Source organism: Hesperophylax consimilis, chromosome 14, assembly GCF_061612785.1.
Source record: "Hesperophylax consimilis isolate HC1 chromosome 14, BYU_Hcon_1.0, whole genome shotgun sequence".
NCBI lineage: Eukaryota > Metazoa > Arthropoda > Insecta > Trichoptera > Limnephilidae > Hesperophylax > Hesperophylax consimilis.
Window position 1 is genome coordinate 19,142,004 of NC_142849.1, and position 18,170 is coordinate 19,160,173.

At 34.4% G+C, this 18,170-nt stretch overlaps 1 protein-coding gene across 1 annotated transcript; it reads right to left on the minus strand.

Moving 5' to 3' along the window:
- Positions 1–8,665: 8,665 nt before the first annotated feature.
- LOC149418001 (uncharacterized) lies at positions 8,666–10,875 on the minus strand. The gene has a single exon (XM_089639276.1). The coding sequence runs from the start codon at positions 10,691–10,693 to the stop codon at positions 9,008–9,010; it is 1,686 nt and encodes a 561-aa protein (XP_089495402.1). The 5' UTR covers positions 10,694–10,875; the 3' UTR covers positions 8,666–9,007.
- Between the last annotated feature and the right edge of the window lie 7,295 nt (positions 10,876–18,170).

An 18,170-nucleotide genomic window follows, 5' to 3' on the forward strand; every position in this document is an offset into this window, starting at 1 on the left:
TTTTAACTTCTTGCTTTTTATTTTTACATTATACATTACTTGTTTTCTTTATGTTGTTGTACTATTCATACTTATGTTAATGATACATTTCTACCATTTAGATACCCACTTTCGCATCGTGCTGGTTCGTAAAATGTACCTATTTATAAATTAACGATCCACCCACGAGGGGAGATTTCTGTCTCTCTGACTTCACGAATAGAATAATGCCTTCATTTTATAATACGTAGATAATAGATATATTAGCCCCATAGTAAGACGTTCGTGTGGGAATACAGCATTATAGAAAACAAAACTTTTCCGTTCTATGACACACAACCCTAATAAAATTAGCATAAATGGCGTATATATTATAGAATACAATAAGCAATAAGGTGACGTTTTCAAAAACAAAACAAATGTAGGTACTGGCGCCCCGGAACCATTTATTGGATAACCATCATAACATAATCGGAAGAGGAGCGTTCAGGTACTGGGGCTTAATGCACCTGCTCACCAGTTGCAAGGCAGGCCGAATCTGATTTATGGTGACCCTTTTACCTCTTCAACTGGTCTCTATCAACCCATCGTTTTCAGCAGCTGGAGGGTTAGATTCATACGTACGTCACTCTTTGACACAATGATCCCTAGTTTCCAACCCACCCCTCATACCCATTGTATTTCCAGAACTTCCTCTCCTTTCTTTCCTTAAAAAGCCAACCACCAAACCATGTTTCAATAAATAAACATTAATCTGTTCTTCAGCAATCGCAAATCCACTTTGTGGCATCATTTTGATTTAATGAAAATAAATGATTCCTAAATCAATGGTTTCTTCGTCAAGATTTTTTTGTGCATTACAGATTGATCCAATCATATTACAATATATATGAAATAACAAAAATATACAAAATATAACAAAAATATACAAAGCTTTAAATGAAATATTTTACAATAACCGATATTTTAGAGTTCTTGCCTAAAATGACTTTTGAAATCTTCAAGGCCAATGTTGAAAATGTCAAAAGACCTAGAGGTATCGTTTAGGGTGACCGGATAAATCATCAAAATGATAATTCATCACATCTTTAAAAAGTTATATAAAGTCGTGGAAAGTGATGAAACAAAAACGTTATTAACTGGGTTAAGTAGGTTAGGTTTACTTTTTTTTTCACCGTTTCTAATGACTTCATATCACTTTTTAAAGGTGTGTTGAATCGTCACTGTGTTGAGTTATCATGGAACCGATTTTTCGAATATCTTGTATGCTAACTACTATCGAAATTCTTGTAAAATCTCAAAAAATGTTGAACTTTGGACTCGCCAAAAGTTGGTTGCCAAAATGAATTCAAGATAAAAATCAGCTTTTCTGATTCACTTTACATTTTTGTCGTTTCCCATTTTTCCTGGATGGCCGGATGCCAACAGATGCCAAGAGATGTATTTACATTTCATTAGTACGAGTATTGTTTATTTATTCTTCTTTAAATAAATCATCATGCAAAAACACACCACTATACTACGTTTCGCAAATGAAGTTGTTATGACAGGGGAGATAAATCGCAATTATTTTTTTTTGGTTTTTTTTTTTTTTTGAAAATGCTCAAATCAAAAAACTTTATGTTTTTTTGGGTTCCCCATGTGGTGTAGATTCACCAGTTTCCCGCTTGTACTACGAGTTTCCGGACACCCTGTATATGTAAGATGGGCGTTACTGACAAGGTAAAGTAAAATAATGTCTACATCGACGATTTAACGACCCACTAAGCGATCTAATATTAGATGGAAGATAATACCATAAACTGATGTAAGAGGGCTATTACATGTCGTACAAGTAAATCTTTACACAATATTACTCAATACTAACAGAGTCTAGAGTCCATAGTTCTAACTCGGTAATCAAAAATATCAACACCGGGTTATCAACAACAGAAAAATACTCGAAAACGACTGACGATGCAATTTTTTACTCATACAATATTCCATTACATAATACTCGTAATATATATATATATATGCATTTCCTATTCCAGTGAATATATGTTTACTATTTTAATCTTGAACGCAAAGTGCGGTTAAGAATATGCATTGATATCTAAGTGTTAAATATTATTTTAAATAGACATCTTTTAAATTTATTTTCACATTAATTATTGTATTCTTTAGGATATTTAATTCCCGTATTCATTAAGAAATTTGATTCCTGTATTCTTTAAAATATCTGATACATGTATTCATTAAGATATTTGATTCCTGTATTAATTAAGATATTTGATTCCTGTATTCATTAAGATATTTAATTCCTCTATTCATTAAGATATTTGATTCCTGTATTCATTGAGATATTTAATAACTGTCTTCATTAATATATTTAATTCCTGTATTCATTAAGTTATTTAATTCCTGTATTCTTTAAGACATTTTATTCATGTATGCATTAAGATATTTGATTCCTGCAATCATTAAAATATTTAATTCATTAAAATATTTGATTCATGTATTCATTAAGATATTTGATTCCTGTATTCATTAAGATATTTGATCCTGTATTCATTAAGATATTTGATCCTGTATTCATTAAGATATTTGATCCTGTATTCATTAAGATATTTGATCCTGTATTCATTAAGATATTTGATCCTGTATTCGTTAAGATATTTGATCCTGTATTCATTAAGATATTTGATCCTGTATTCATTAAGATATTTGATCCTGTATTCATTAAGATATTTGATCCTGTATTCATTAAGATATTTTTACACTTTAGAGGCATCTTGGTTGCTCCTTGATTCTGTCATTTTAATTTAAAAAATTGATTTTAAATAATTAATATACTTTTACATGTATTTTAATATTTATTTATATTTTATTTACAATATCTTTTTATCATTCAGTTTAATCATTTTTTTATTTCTATTATGGTTTATATAATGATATGTATGTTGTTTCTATTCAACTACCATAGTAAAGGAATCAACCTAGCATGGGGGGAATTTATAAATGAAAAGTAAATAAAAATTGCGAAAGTCTTTGTTAAACTAATAAAATAATTATTTTATTATAATTTCATTTATTTTTATCAATAATTTCTAATTAATCACCTTTCACGGCTTATTGTTTTGTTTGTCTATAGGTACCTACTTATTTGTCTATTTTGATACTGACTTTGAATCAGAGTTCACCCTGAGCCAAATGGCGCCTGGCGCTAGTAAAAACCTCAAGGGCGACGTGTTAGGTATTACGAGGTCCGCCGCTAGCCACCTGAACGCCCGCATGTGATTTTCCACTGAAAAATATTTCCTCAGAATATTTTCGTATCCCGGGGGTGGGCGTGGCTAGAGAATTTTATAGAAAAATATTTCCCCAGAATATTTTCGTATCCCGGGGGTGGGCGTGGCTAGAGAATTTTGTAGAAAAATATTTCCCCAGAATATTTTCATATCTCGGGGGTGGGCGTGGCTAAAGAATTTAATAGAAAAATATTTCCCCAGAATATTTTCGTATCCCGGGGATGGGCGTGGCTAGAGAATTTAATAGAAAAATATTTCCCCGTAAAATTTTATTGAAAATCAGTTTAAACAAAGTTTGTTATTTTCAAATAATTAAAATGATGCCACAAAGTTAATTTGCAATTATTGAATAAATATTAATAAATCTTATCCTAGGGTAAAACTATTTTATAGCGAAATTCATATATCGAAGACATAACACGCCTTATATTTATTTTATTAAGTAATTAATTAAATTAAACATATTAAATTAATTATAGCATTATCGTGTAGGAACATTTTTGGTCATATTTAATTCAGAAACGTTATCAAAGTTCCCGGCATAAATATGATCTACATTTGTGCTATCATTATAATAATGCAATCTCTTTTCACATATTCAGGTAAAATGGATAAATAACCTAATAGAATTATTAGCGAAACTAAAACTTGAAAAAATTGAGCCTTTCTAATTTTTAATTCATTGTCTTAATGTTTTCAGTTATCCCATAGTCCTGAAATTCTGCAAGCAACAATTTCACCTTTTTATGATGAGAGTAGGGTGAAAAATGACAATTTAACACACCTATAAAAAGTGCTATAAAGTTATAAAAAGTGATGAAACAAAAACTATATTTAATAGTTACATATGTAACCTATTTAACCTAGTTTTTGTATCATAACTTTTTAAAGGTGTGTTGAATTGTCATTTTGATGAGTTTTCCGGTTACCAATGAAAACATTTATCAAAAGGAAAGTGCGTAAGAAGTATTATTTTATTTATCTTTTGTTGATCTGCAAGGACCAAATTTATCTCCTGAGATATTATGCTTTCGAAGCGAGCTGAGGGAATCAGATGGTAACTTATCTAGAGTTGATATATCGATGGTAAACACGGAACTGATTGTCAGGATATTCTTTATTGGTGATCTGAGAGAAAATATTTAATAATATATGTTGAATTCTCTGAGGAACCCGGGTATTGACAAGATACTATTATAAATAATTATTTATATTTATAATCACACGCGATATGACAGGGTTCATCTTCCAGCACAGAATCTTGTATTAGTTGTTTTCAATAACGGGGTACTAAGACGTAACAAACATGAAATAATTGCCATGAATTGTCTGCTGGACTTTGTAATTTGGACCAAGACATTCCTTCCAGAATCTCAGTCCTAAGAATATAATATTATTTATGTTTGTGTACATGAGGTGTAGGGTACATGGATCATGATTCACTTAATATTATTTGACATTCTGAAAACTTAGAATGGGTTATCTGAATATACATACATCATATACTGTCATGTCATATCTTAAACAGCTGATTTATATCAGTTTGCAATCAAAGAAATCACAGCTTTTCAGATATAAGTGGCTTTAGAATGTATTTTATTAAAGAGGTCAAAAATCAAACAATGCAATCACACTTTAATTCGAGATTTCGTAATCAAAAATAAATTTCAAAAAATAAAAAATACATAATTTTTTTTCGGAAAATGAACAGCTCACAATCCGGGAAGCCCTTTTGGACTCATTCAAGTCTGTTTCATTCAAAATAATTACTTGAAATAAACCAAATAATTTTACAACCATATATTTTTAAACATTTTGAATTAATTTAGACATTTATTTATTTATTTATTCCTTTAGATTTACACATAGTACAATATGATATAAGATATAATTAAAATATTTTTAGTGATTATAGATTATTGTACCTTATCAGGTCGAAATTATTGGATCCTAACTAGGCAAATTGCCCGTTCCAAGGAACCAAAAATATGTGAAAGTAAGTAAGTGATATACTAGTCGTTTATATGTATACAGTACATTAAGATAATAAATATGTTAATGTTAGTTACAAATTTAAATCAAAAACATTAGACACAATTTGCGGAATCTTTTTTTGACTAACGCAACTTCTAGCGTTCTTACTATTGGCTTACCATCTTACTAATTAGATTCTGTCCATTCGTTGGTGTAGTAAAGCCAGCCTTGAGGTTGATTTGATGAGGTTGACAAACGAACGCCATGGTAATAAGTCAAGCTTTTCACTGTTCCTACCTTACGCGCCGCGTAATATTTACATCACGTTTTTAGAAAAAAAAACCTCATTATTTATACTTACAAATAAAAAAAATCACTTCCCAACCGTAGACGGTGTATTTGTTACACAATGTAAAAAGACCGTACAATTTCTGATATTGAGATTTTCATGGCCAAAAGTATTATAGTGATTTTTTAGGTACGAGTATTATGCCGTGTAGCGCTACCTCCTTCGCTGGCCAAAACATTAGTAGCGTAGTAGTAAAATTAGTAGCGCTAAAGTAAAATTTCTATTTCGAATTAGTACTAATAAAAAATGTCTTGCAACATTGCATTTTAGCAGATTTGCGCTCGCTCAGACTAGCGCATTTTCATGGCAATATGAGTAGTTTGACAGTTCTGATTTGTGGTTTAAGATGTATCGATCTGGGAATTATTCTTATCAATTTAAACTATATGAATGAGATAAAAAGTGAAGTGAAAAATTTTCTTGCAAATTCAATAAGAGCACTGTTTTATTTTGAATTCTATGAAATTTTGATTTAAAATGTTTATGGTAAGCTTATTTTTCACCTTTTTTGTGTGTTTGAAATGAAAATATTGAACATTTTAATAATATTGAAAAATCCAAAAAGTAATGTTTTCTAGTTTCTAAAATAATGGTATTTGTTTTTACGACATTTTCAAAATGAAGAAATATGTAGAACATTTAAAATACCTTCGAAAAATTCAGAAATTCGATGAGAAATTATTTCAAGTTTAGACAACAGATAAACAACCCTCGTTGACTTGATAAGCAATGAACTATTTTATATCAGTTTCTATTAGTAAGGTTTTCATATACACGTTCGTTCATCAATTGAATTACTTTTTCACCTCGTTTTTTAGTAAGAACGCTAAATTTTTCATTGGCCTCCTTATTAGATAAATAAAAGAACTTGTAAAATGGGCAACATGGGTCGTAATTTGAAACGGACTACATGTTTAACTGGAAATTAGTGATAAGTACTACAATTAGAAATAACGTATTACGGATATATAACGGAATCGGGGTCGTCCGAGGAAGACATGGCAAATAAAATACTTGGGCTGGATCGTGTCTAAACTATAGGTATATCATAAGATACATTTCTCCTATCTTTATGGTTTATTGAGAGAATGCGGATTTCTGGTGACCTTTTCTATAAAACTTTATCTTGTTTTGTGCCTACATAGATAACTACACGAGCGTAAAGTAAAATAATAAATAAATACCTAACAATATAATACTACATTGCGTTTTATATTCGATCCGTAAGAGGTCAATCGATCACAGGTCAAGAATGGTGGATAATAATAAGTCACCTACACAATTATTTTTTATTGCTAATATCATGAGTTATTTCACAGCATTCGAGAACCATTTAGTTTGCACGAACAAAAGACGATAAAGTCATTGATATGGCGTTGCATTAGTGTGCGATGTTATTGTGTTGGTATTGTTTACAGCAAAGCTAATCATAAGTGTCACATTATATACAAAAGATACAGATGGAACTTCATGGATGTGTAATAATATCACCGGTCTTCCATCTTCGTTAATACTGGCCAAGCCGTAGAAATGAACTGACAGTTAGAGAGCTATTTTCGGACATTTGCACTGGGTTTAGCAGGGTTTGGTACTAATCCCTGCTACTACCCTATACTAACTATACTACTATACATACACTAACCCAATGCAAAAGTCCGAAAACAGTTTTCTTTGACTGTCAGTTCGTTTTCTACAGCACGGCCTGTGTTAATAAAAAAGATGGCGGTGATAATATGATTCAGTTTTACGCCGCTGCAGAATAATTGCAATAAGAAATTCTATTTTAAAATTTAGACGGAACTGTCATTAATATTTAATAAACTACTACCAGATTCAATAGATCTTGTTTTAACTAATGCAAATTAAACACCAAGGACGTTGTTTCACAGAATTTGAACAATTCATCATATTCCAAAGCTGATATTCAAGTTCTGTTAAGATTCTATTCAAGTTATGTTATTATGTCAGTTTTGTGAAGCCCCTGGCCAACATACAGAACTTGAAAGTCAACTTTGAAATTTGATGAATTGTTCAAATTCCGTCAAACAATTATTGACGGAATTTTACCAGTTACGGACAGTTATTTTTACTCGACAACCTCCGCGGACGAGATTAAGGCTCTCCTCTAGCAATCCGGATGTTGCGGGTTCGAATCCCGGCGGACGCAAAAAAAATTGATTTGGAATTTGTGTTATTTCTCAATTTATTCATTTTGAATTATATATAGTATATAATTTTACACTTACTCCACACAGGAGGCCATGAGGAAAATAATGTCCTCTTTGGCGATGCTGTGAGGGTGTTTTTGAGGAGAGGAAGCTGTGAACATGGGTCTTATGGAAGAGACCTATGTTTAACTGAAGAACGAGTCGTAGAAGCGATACGTTCTCACGTGACAAATATCAACCATGAACATATGTTGGGCGCGCGTTTGACGTGTTTCCCGACTATGTGCCGGTACCGAAGGGATCAATGATGCTGGTTCCTCGGAGCATCTTTCAATACCTCCACTGAAAGTGCTCTAAAGCTTGCAATCCGTTTGTTAAGATGTGAGAATCTATCAAAAGGACCTCCCGTTTCTACAAAGAGTCAAGGGTATTTTGTAGCTACAGACCAGAGATGAATGCCAAATTCGACAGTGGGGCGCACTTGAGATTTGTGCAGGGTTTGAAGTTGTGTACTATTAATTTGTTGTGTATTATTATATTTGCGGCACGTTCCGATACTCCATATCTCCCTGGTGTACTGGAGTACCTTCAGTAAGACTACCATTCAGAATTAAAACATTGCTTGAAATGGTAAAAATATCTACGATTATTATTTGCAAATAAAGAAAATGTCACAACATTTTGTTGTCGATTAAATCAAGTCTTCAGTTGAATATCTCTAATCAGGATACAATTGTGGACAAGATAGCAATTATTTTTGTATTTCATCTTCTGACGATAATTTTAAATGAGCTATATTTAGATTTACTTATAAATACGGATACGTAAATGTACAACAAGAATTTGTGAGATTACATGTGACCCAAATAATAGGCGCGTGTAAGAGAACAAAAAACAAAGTTTATTTTGTGCAAAAAGTATTATTTAAATATAAATAAAAAATATGTATTTCAAGCTTATAAATAATGCAAAATATTAAAATTTGTACTTCTGTACTCTTAGGTACTTAAATAATTTAACTTAAGTTGAAGATTCTTAGTGAACTATGTTTTAATAGTAATCAAGATCTACACTTTTATTGTCATGGTTCCACTTCGTTACTCTTTCATATCACACTGCTATATCTGTATGTACATAACACCTTTCTTTTGAACCGTGCCCGCAGCCCGAGCGACGTGCTGGTATTTTCCGTTAGCCAGGTCCTGGCTTAGTCTAGGCTCTCTCTCCTGAGGAGTGGAGAAGGGAGGTCAGCCTACAAGGGTGGCGCCCTTACCCGTCATCACGGAGTCGCCCTTCTGCACGTAGCTGTTGATGGCGGTGAAGGGAACCTGCAGGTGGTAGTAAGCGCAGTAGGGCAGCGGGTCCCAGTACAGAAAGAGTGCCTCACGCTTGTCCAGCACGGTTCCTATCAGCTTGCCCACGGCCTCGATGCCCGGGTGGCGCAGAGAGCTCAGCACGGCATCGGGCATCCAATAGCGGCCGGCAGGGGCCACGATGGGGCCCGAGCGAGTCCGGCTGAAGTGCGGGCACGGCCTCCAGAGCAGCCGCGGGTGCACTGAGGTGTGGCATATGTAGGGCAGTGACACACCCACCTTGCAGCCCAGGGGCAGTACTATCCCCGTGTTGCTGTCCCTTACGAAACGGAAACTCACGTGTCCGGTAATGGGCTTTTGAACTCCCACTTTGGTGAAGAACTGTTTCAGCCAAGAGTTGATTTCTTTATTCTCCTCGTGAACTAGGCTCTTGCTCTTCTGATCGATTTTGCAGGTAACGTTAGTGATAACTAGAGAATCTTTCACTGTTGTGCACGTCAAGAAGTGGTCACCGGGCATATCCTGAACGATAACCCAAGGCTTGTCTGGGCTGATTTCTTGGCTCAGTTTGAATTCTTTTCTTAACTTCGGCATTATAAATTTGACTCGCTCCACAATGCCGAGAAGTCCGGAACTGGCCATGAAGAACTTTTGTCCACGGGGAATGTCGGTTTTTTCATACCATTTGGCTACGTCTTCTTTAGAATTGACTACCGTAAAAAGAGGAGTCGGTTTCCCCATTGACTGGCAACGCTGTAAAACCTCAGCGACATCATCCAAAATGGTAACCTCTTTAGTTCCAGGTATGAAGCAGGAGCATCCTAGAACTTCCATGTGAGGCTTTGCGATCGCGTCGTAGTATGCCGAATTAGTAGCACAGACGGGCACGTAGTAATTCACACTTTCCAATTCAACTATTTCACAAAGGGCTCTGATATAATTTTGAGGAGTCTCTGCATTCGGTTTGCTGATCGTGTAAAATTTATCAACAGCAGTAGAGAATTTCGCCAGTCCAAAGAGCCCTTCAATTTCCACGACGACCACCCTGGATCCGGAGCAGTAAAAGTTCCTGGCGAGGTGCAGAGTCTGGACCGTGCTTCCACCGCTGATCAGAACTGTCCTCTTCCTTCTGTTTCTATCGGAAGAGGGAGTACTAATCACGGTTAGGAACCACTTCACTAAGTTGAGAGGACATTGTATGGATTTCCAAAATATCCACAGACATGCGGAAACCCATAAAGTCGGAATCACAACTAGCATCTGTCCCCAGGAAGGATGGAACACTGTCGAAATCACCGTCTGGGCCAAATTCAGCAAGAAGAACGGGTACCAAGTGATAAGTCTGTAGATCAGGCTTCCTTTGTTTTCTTCAAATTCGTCTATCGTCGTCAGTTCCTCTTCTGGTATCAAGGAGAATGTGCTAGAGAAGCTCCTCCTCAGGGTGGAGATGGGGGCGGAAGACTTTGGAGAGATAGAAATGGGAGAAGATGGCGACAGGGGGGAGTGTAGAGGGCTGTTGCAGACGCTGCCCCCGTTGGAGTTGCGGGCGGAGTAGGTCCCTGACAGATCACTCTGGGAGCGCAGGAACCGGTGGAAGTTGTCGGTAGCGGAGGCCGGCATCTTCGAAACACTTTTCCTCCTAACTGAAGACAGCTTAACAAATGTCAGATCACTCTTGCAAAGTAAATTATATTCGATTTATTTATTTACGATAGATTGTATCACTGCAAATTTACAATCCACTCTGAGCACACATTCTAGCGAAAGCGCGGAGACAGACTAGTCATTGAGTGAATCGCGTATCATTTAAGTACCGTCTCATTTGTAAGGAAAACACAAAGTGTACTCTGACCCGAGATAATGTCCCCTTACGGCTCACTCCGCTCTCCGCTTCTGATTCTGGCTACTGGATGTGGCTGTAACTGTGACTAGTAAACAGGGCGGCCGCTTGCGACCAAAAAGTGATAACTCAAACATAACCTATGATAAAATGCAAAAGCCGGGAAAAATCTATTATCCGAACGGAGTGATAAATATTTGATAAGGTCATAAATAAAATGATTCAATCGTGAAGTTTATCTTCAGTGTGCGCCGGCGTCTGGCGACCTATGAACAAGAAAACATCTATTGGAATTATATGAGTGAACTTTAAGCATCCGCGTGGAGTACGATGACCCAGTAAGGATACGAGTTGCATCAGGAATTAAAGGAATTAAAGATGCCAACCCCTTTAAGCAGTAGGTATAGTATTGGGAAGGGACGCGTCAAGAGTAGATGAACTGCCATCTGTCATAGTTATCTTCACCTTACTATGAAAATGTCGAGGAGATTAAAATTAGTTACAATTTTATTTTATAATAAACACACAAAAAAATATCAATTCATTTAGATTTAAACTAATTAGGGTATAAATATTTCCTTCCCAATCGCCCAATTCCCAATAAAATATTTAACGAAAAAAATAATAATGATGATTTAAAATTATTAGTATAATTTTCCTGCATTTTAATCTTACTAATTTTGATTTTTAATCTATTTTCTTTAAAATATCTTTTATAAATCAGTTTAATCTTGATTTTTATTTCTAATTTGGTTTCTATAGTAATATGTGTATTTTTTTACCATAACTTTTCACCTTATGTTTTATTATTGTTTCTACAAAAAAAAATGTTATTCTTTCATAAATAGGCATGAGCCTAGTATGGTAGCTGAGAAAATCACAAAAATTGTAATCTTTTAAAATTTATAAAATAAAAAAAGTTTGAAACGGAGAATCGAATAAGTAAATTTCACAAAATTATAAGGTTCTCTAATGTGGAATAACTGAAAAGGTATTCTGTATTATTATTCTATTATGTTAAATTATTATTGTCGTGTGTGTTGCATATTTGCGAGCCGAGCCTTGAATTATGAAAAGGAACGAAGCGACCGCAAGCGGTGTTTCGCGCCATTTGCTGTTTAATACAAGGCTCGGCTCGCGTTTCAGCTTACAGATATATTCACGCCATAAATAGCTGTATTTATGTAGAAAGTGAAATATTTTTAATTTCTTTAACTATGTATAATAAACAAAAAATTATGTTTTCAATCTCGAGTCCTCTAATGCAGCGTGATTGTTAGGATTAGATGTTTATGTATTTTGTTATATTGTGTAAAATTATTACTGTTATGTATATTTTATTTTCTTCTAAATATAGGGGAAGGGAGGGCAAGATGGAAGGAGCGGGCAAGATGGAAACTATCTACCTATCGCCAACCACGCGACAAAGTGCCCGTGTCTCTACGCACACAGATATAAGCGGCCATGTTGTATTTATGTCCGGTGACTCGGTTCGGCTCGCGCCACCAAGCAATTTCCACGCGTGTTTTGTATTTTCGCGACGAATTCTTACAAAATCAGTGGACTTTAAAAGTGTGATTACGCATAGAAAGTAAGTAATACTACCATTTTGTTTTTATAAACACTAACTATAAGGAATAGATTTATGAATCGATATTTAAAGAGGAAAAAAATTAAAGGATTTTCTAAGAAATTGATATTATTATTAGAAGTTAGCTTGTGGGCAAGATGGAAAATTGCATTTTAGGGCAAGATGGAATAGTTTCCATTTTGCCCGCGTGCAATTATTTTGATTTCTGTTTTAATTTTTTCCAACTAATTGAGAATGATTCTCTTTATAGATGGTTTTCAAGTATATTACAAAAAGAAACATAGGATCTTGAACTGAAGAAACAATGCAGATAGTGATGGACGAAGCTGTAACTACTACAATACGCGCAGCTTACAGCTACAAATATTTATTGAGAAAACAAGACCAACAGCAGATAGACTTGTTTAATTAATTCCAGATAATCATGTTACTCATCAAAATCTAGAAGCTTTAAATTTAGCTCGAGAAAAATATATATTCATGCTCAGTATTCCCCCCCCCACTAAGCCACAAGCTGCAACCATTGGACGTCTCTTGGAAGTGGCTTTTGAGCAAGCCCTGACACTTTTCAAAAGAATCATCCTGGAAAAAGATTAAATCAGTTTGATATAGCTAGGCTAGTATGCATCGCCTATGAACAAAAGTGCTACTGTGCAAAATGCCACTAGTGGGTTCAGAAAGGCTGGCATCTTCCCATATATAGACATTTGTTTACAGATTTAGACTTTGCATCGGCCACTTTTTATGAAAACGCTCCAGTAATTGAAGGCGAAAAAAATTTCATTGTGACTGATGAGGGAGACTAAAATGCCGACACAAATGATTATTCGTCAATAAACGTCAATATTGTAGACAATATTACCAATGAAACATCTACTGTCCATGATGGTTATGAAAAAAAAAACAGGATGAAGAAGTGCAACTTAATTTTGATAATACACAGAATACGATGTGAGAAGACAGTATATTTAAAACAAGTTTAGGTGTTATTGATAAGAGTTTGGAACAACCATCCACCTCGTACTAAATTTCTCCAATTAAAATACTTCCATCACCAAAAGTTACTCCTACAATAAAGAAGCGAAAATTGAGATGTGAAAAATCAGAAATCCTAACTAGTTCTTCATTCCAAGAAACTATTGAAAAAAATAAGGAGCTGAAAGCGAAACCAAAATTAGTCCTTAATCCGGTCATCAATGGCAAGGAAAACAAAGGAAAGGGCAAAGGAAAGGGTAAAAGAAAGGGGAAAATGACAGAAAAGGATGAGAACATACTACAACATCCGGAGCAGTCAACACAAGACGATGTGTTGTGTATATTATGTGGAGAAGCATATGTGGAACCGCCCACAGAGGACTTGGTACAGTGTCCACAGTGTTGTGGTTGGGCACATGAACTATGTTCAGACATAGAAAACGGTTGTCTTTTATGTGTCAACTGTAAAATGTAAGGATATCCTATTCATTCCATCTTGCCCTTATAAGCTTTCCATCCTGCCCTCAGGGTTAGGGCAAGATGGAATATTTTTTGTTTTTGTTTTATGGGTCGTAACAGATTTTACACTCAATTTTAATTATTTTTAATAACTCAATTTTATAAGCATGTAAGATATCTCTGAAGACTTATTAAAATAAATTATTGATATTATGTTGTTATATATTTTTTTACATCTTAACGTTAAGCCTTCCATCTTGCCCTCCCTTCCCCTACAAACATTCAGTTGCATATGTTTACGCTCGCTAAACTCGAAGAGTAGTCGACCGATATCGCTGAAATTTTTTTTTTTTTTATTAGTGACAGGAGTTTTTTGTTATTTGTTTTTGGGGTGTTATGCCGTGTTGCACTATCTCCTTCTTTAGCCATCGTTTCGGACAGCCTTGTAGTGTCCATCATCAGGGCAAATGTGTTATCTGACGCGGCATAACACCCCAAAAACAAATAACAAAAATACTTTTGGCCGTGAAAATCTTAAATAATAAGTGACAGGAGTGTTTCGATAGTGTTTTGAATGGTGGAAGTCGGGGACGCCCGAGGAATAATACTTAAAACAAAATATCTCTGGACCGGAATGAGACACGGAGCGAATTAAAGTCGATGTATTGTTTGTTTTTTTAACAGTAACATTGTTATATATAGTAGTGAATGGAGGACGCGGTCAGAGATTTTTTTATTTATATTTCCTTAATTATAATCTATCTTTTATCTATACATATAAATAAAAATGTAAATGTTTGTTTGTTAAAAATCTTAAATCTCCGAAAGTTCTTCACCTTTTAAATTTTGACATAACTTTGCATTGGAATACGCATGTGTTTTTATATACCTCTATTATATAGATGTCACCGGTGACAGATAAAAACATGTTTTTTTTTTTAATAAATAGAGCCATCCGTTGGAAGTAGAAGTAAAATGCGTTATTGTTTCGCTATCTGCACAGATAGACTGATCCACAGCAATGCGTGGCGGGGTAAAGCTAGTAAATAATAAAATAAATAAACTCAGAAATAAGGTATGAACCAGAAGAGAAAATCAAACTTTAATTTTTAGGATTTTTGTGACAGCCTCCACAGTCGAGGTGTAGGGCTCTCGACTAGCAATCCGGATGTCGCGTGTTCAAATCATTTGTTTTATTTCACAATTTACTAACTTAAAATAATATATAGTATATTTTCTGCATGTACCAGAGTTGAAGATATTCTAAGTATCGCCCTGGTGCAAGACAACCATTTAGAATTGAAAAGTCGCTTGAAAAAGCTTTATCCTTGTTTGGTGACCAGATCTGAATAGCCACGTACTTCCCCATCTTCCGCTTCCCATCTCCTTCCACCTCTCCACTTCCTTCAGCCACACAATATACCCCCATTAATTGGGGATGCCATAATCTCACTGGCTCCAGACGGTTGGGAGCAATTGGATCTCGTGTGCAGTATCCACATAAAAAATTTTATGTCATAAAGAATTATGTACTCTAAAAATATTATTTCATAAAGAATTATGTAGGTACTCTAAAAATATTATTTCAAAGAGAATTATGTACTCTAAAAATATCATTTCAAAGAGAATTATGTACTCTAAAAATATTATTTCAAAGAGAATTATGTACTCTAAAAATATCATTTCAAAGAGAATTATGTACTCTAAAAATATTATTTCAAAGAGAATTATGTACTCTAAAAATATTATTTCAAAGAGAATTATGTACTCTAAAAATATTATTTCATAAAGAATTATGTACTATAAAAATATTATTTCAAAGAAAATCGACGGCCGGCATAGTCCATTGGTAACGCATTGGACTGCCATTCCGAAGGTCGCGGGTTCGAACCCGGCGTGCGCTAATAAATTTTATTTGATTAATTTGTGTTATTTCACAATTAATTAATTAAAATAATATATAGCATATTTGCAGCACGTTCCAGAGTGGAAGATACTTCCAGTATCGCCCTGGTGTAAGACCACCATTCAGAATTGAAACGTTGCTCCAAATGGCTTTAGCCGTGTTTAGTGACTAGATCTGAATAGCCAGGTACTTCCCCACCTTCCTCTTTCCCTTCCCCCCTTACCTTCAGCCTCACAATATCCCCCAATTGGGGATGCCATAGTCTCACTGGCTCCAGACGGGAGCAGTTGGGACTCTTGTGAGGTATTCACTATAAAAAAAAATAAAATAAAATACTCTAAAAATATTATTTCCTAGAGAATTACGTACTCTAAAAATATTATTTCAAAGAGAATTATGTACCTACTCTAAAAATATTATTTCAAAGAGACTTATGTACTACAAAAATATTATTTCAAAGAGACTTATGTACAACAAAAATATTATTTCAAAGAGACTTATGTACTACAAAAATATTATTTCAAAGAGACTTATGTACTACAAAAATATTATTTCAAAGAGACTTATGTACTACAAAAATATTATTTCATAAAAAAATTATTAACTCTAAAAATTTTAATTGCAACTGATAAATGGGATAAATTATTTGAGGTGGTTTATCAACATATTGGGCTATCGCCCAGTGGAGAGGTCACTTGGCTAGCAGTTCTAGGGATCGAGTTCGAATCTCACAGCGGTTACTGACTCTCCCATTTCAGAAATTCATTTAAGTAATGCTCGGTAAAAACCTCAGTACTGTAAACTTCATCTTTGAGAATGCTTAGTGGGTCTTTTTGAGAAAAGACAGGAGTGAACATGGGTCTTAAAGAAACATGGGTCTTGAAGAGACCCATGTTGTAAGAGGGAGAAAACACACAGTGTCCATCATCAGGGCAGATGTGTCCCGATGATGGACACTGTAACATTGGCTAAAGAAGGAGTTAGCGCAACACGGCATAACACCCCAAAAACAAAAAACAAAAATACTTTAGGCCGTGAAAATCTTAAATCATATAGGACCACCTATTTCTCAAAATGCAACTTTTTTTTTTCCAATATTTTGGGGCCCCAGACCAGCAGTGGCTGCCAAATTTAACACTTTTGATTTGTACAGGATCAGCAGTTCTGTACTATTAACCCTTAGAAGACAACTAATATTTTTTAAATATCTCAAACGCAAATATAATATTGAAAACTATATTTGAAATAATTGACCGTCATCTACAATGTCAACGTTTTACTTAGGAATTTTCATGGACACTATTGAAATGTGTTAAGAACTTCTAAAACCTACCCTATACACTGAACATTGCATTGCACCTGAATATAGTCATGATTTTACTGACCTGCTATTATAGTTGGTCGTATCATAAGGGTTAAAATATCTGCAGCCCCGTGCAAAACGCCCAGCTTTTGTGAGGCTAACTTGACTGGCTTCGATGGAACCTTATGCCTAAGCTGGTCACTTAGAGTTACACCAAGTATATCAATGGAAGTCATGTTGAAATAATCAAGGATTTTTCATCAAATAAATTCTATCCTCATAACAATCCCCAAATGAGAATGTCATATTTTTTAACTTTACTATAATTAACAGTAATAAAGACATTTTTTTCAATATCATGCAACTACCGTTTATTCATCAAAATGTATCTTACTGAAAAGAGCAGCGTCATGTTAGCTGCATTTAATAATCATAATATTGATTCAGACAAAACAAAAATTGCAGTTTATCAGTCTCGAAGTAAAACAAATTATTTATAGCAATAATAATTCGCCTGAAATACCCATACAAATTGAAAATATCTGCAGAGTAAAAATAAATGCCGCCAACGGGAATTGAACACGCACCCTTCTGATTGCCGGTCAGGTGCTCTAAATCACTAAGCTACGTCGGCTTATTCCCAACCCACCAAATAATTCAATATGTACTAGTATTTCATTCAACAATTATTGATTATTACATTTTTCACCTGTAAACAACCAACTTTATTTTTATAGGACAGGCTTTGTAAGTGCTGAATTCCCCACTAGATGGCGTCGAGACATATTATATCCACATTTGTTGGTGAAATATTTTGACTGGCCAAATATTATTATTTTTAATGATAAACTAATGTTTTTAAGACAAGGATTTTTATGCATAGCACAAAGGGTAACTCTGCATTAAAAAAACCTTGTCTTATGAACATCAGTTTATAATTAAAAAATAATATTCTTGAATAAATGAAATGCAACATAAAAGATTAACAAACATCAGATTCTTGCACTGATCCCTATGAATATA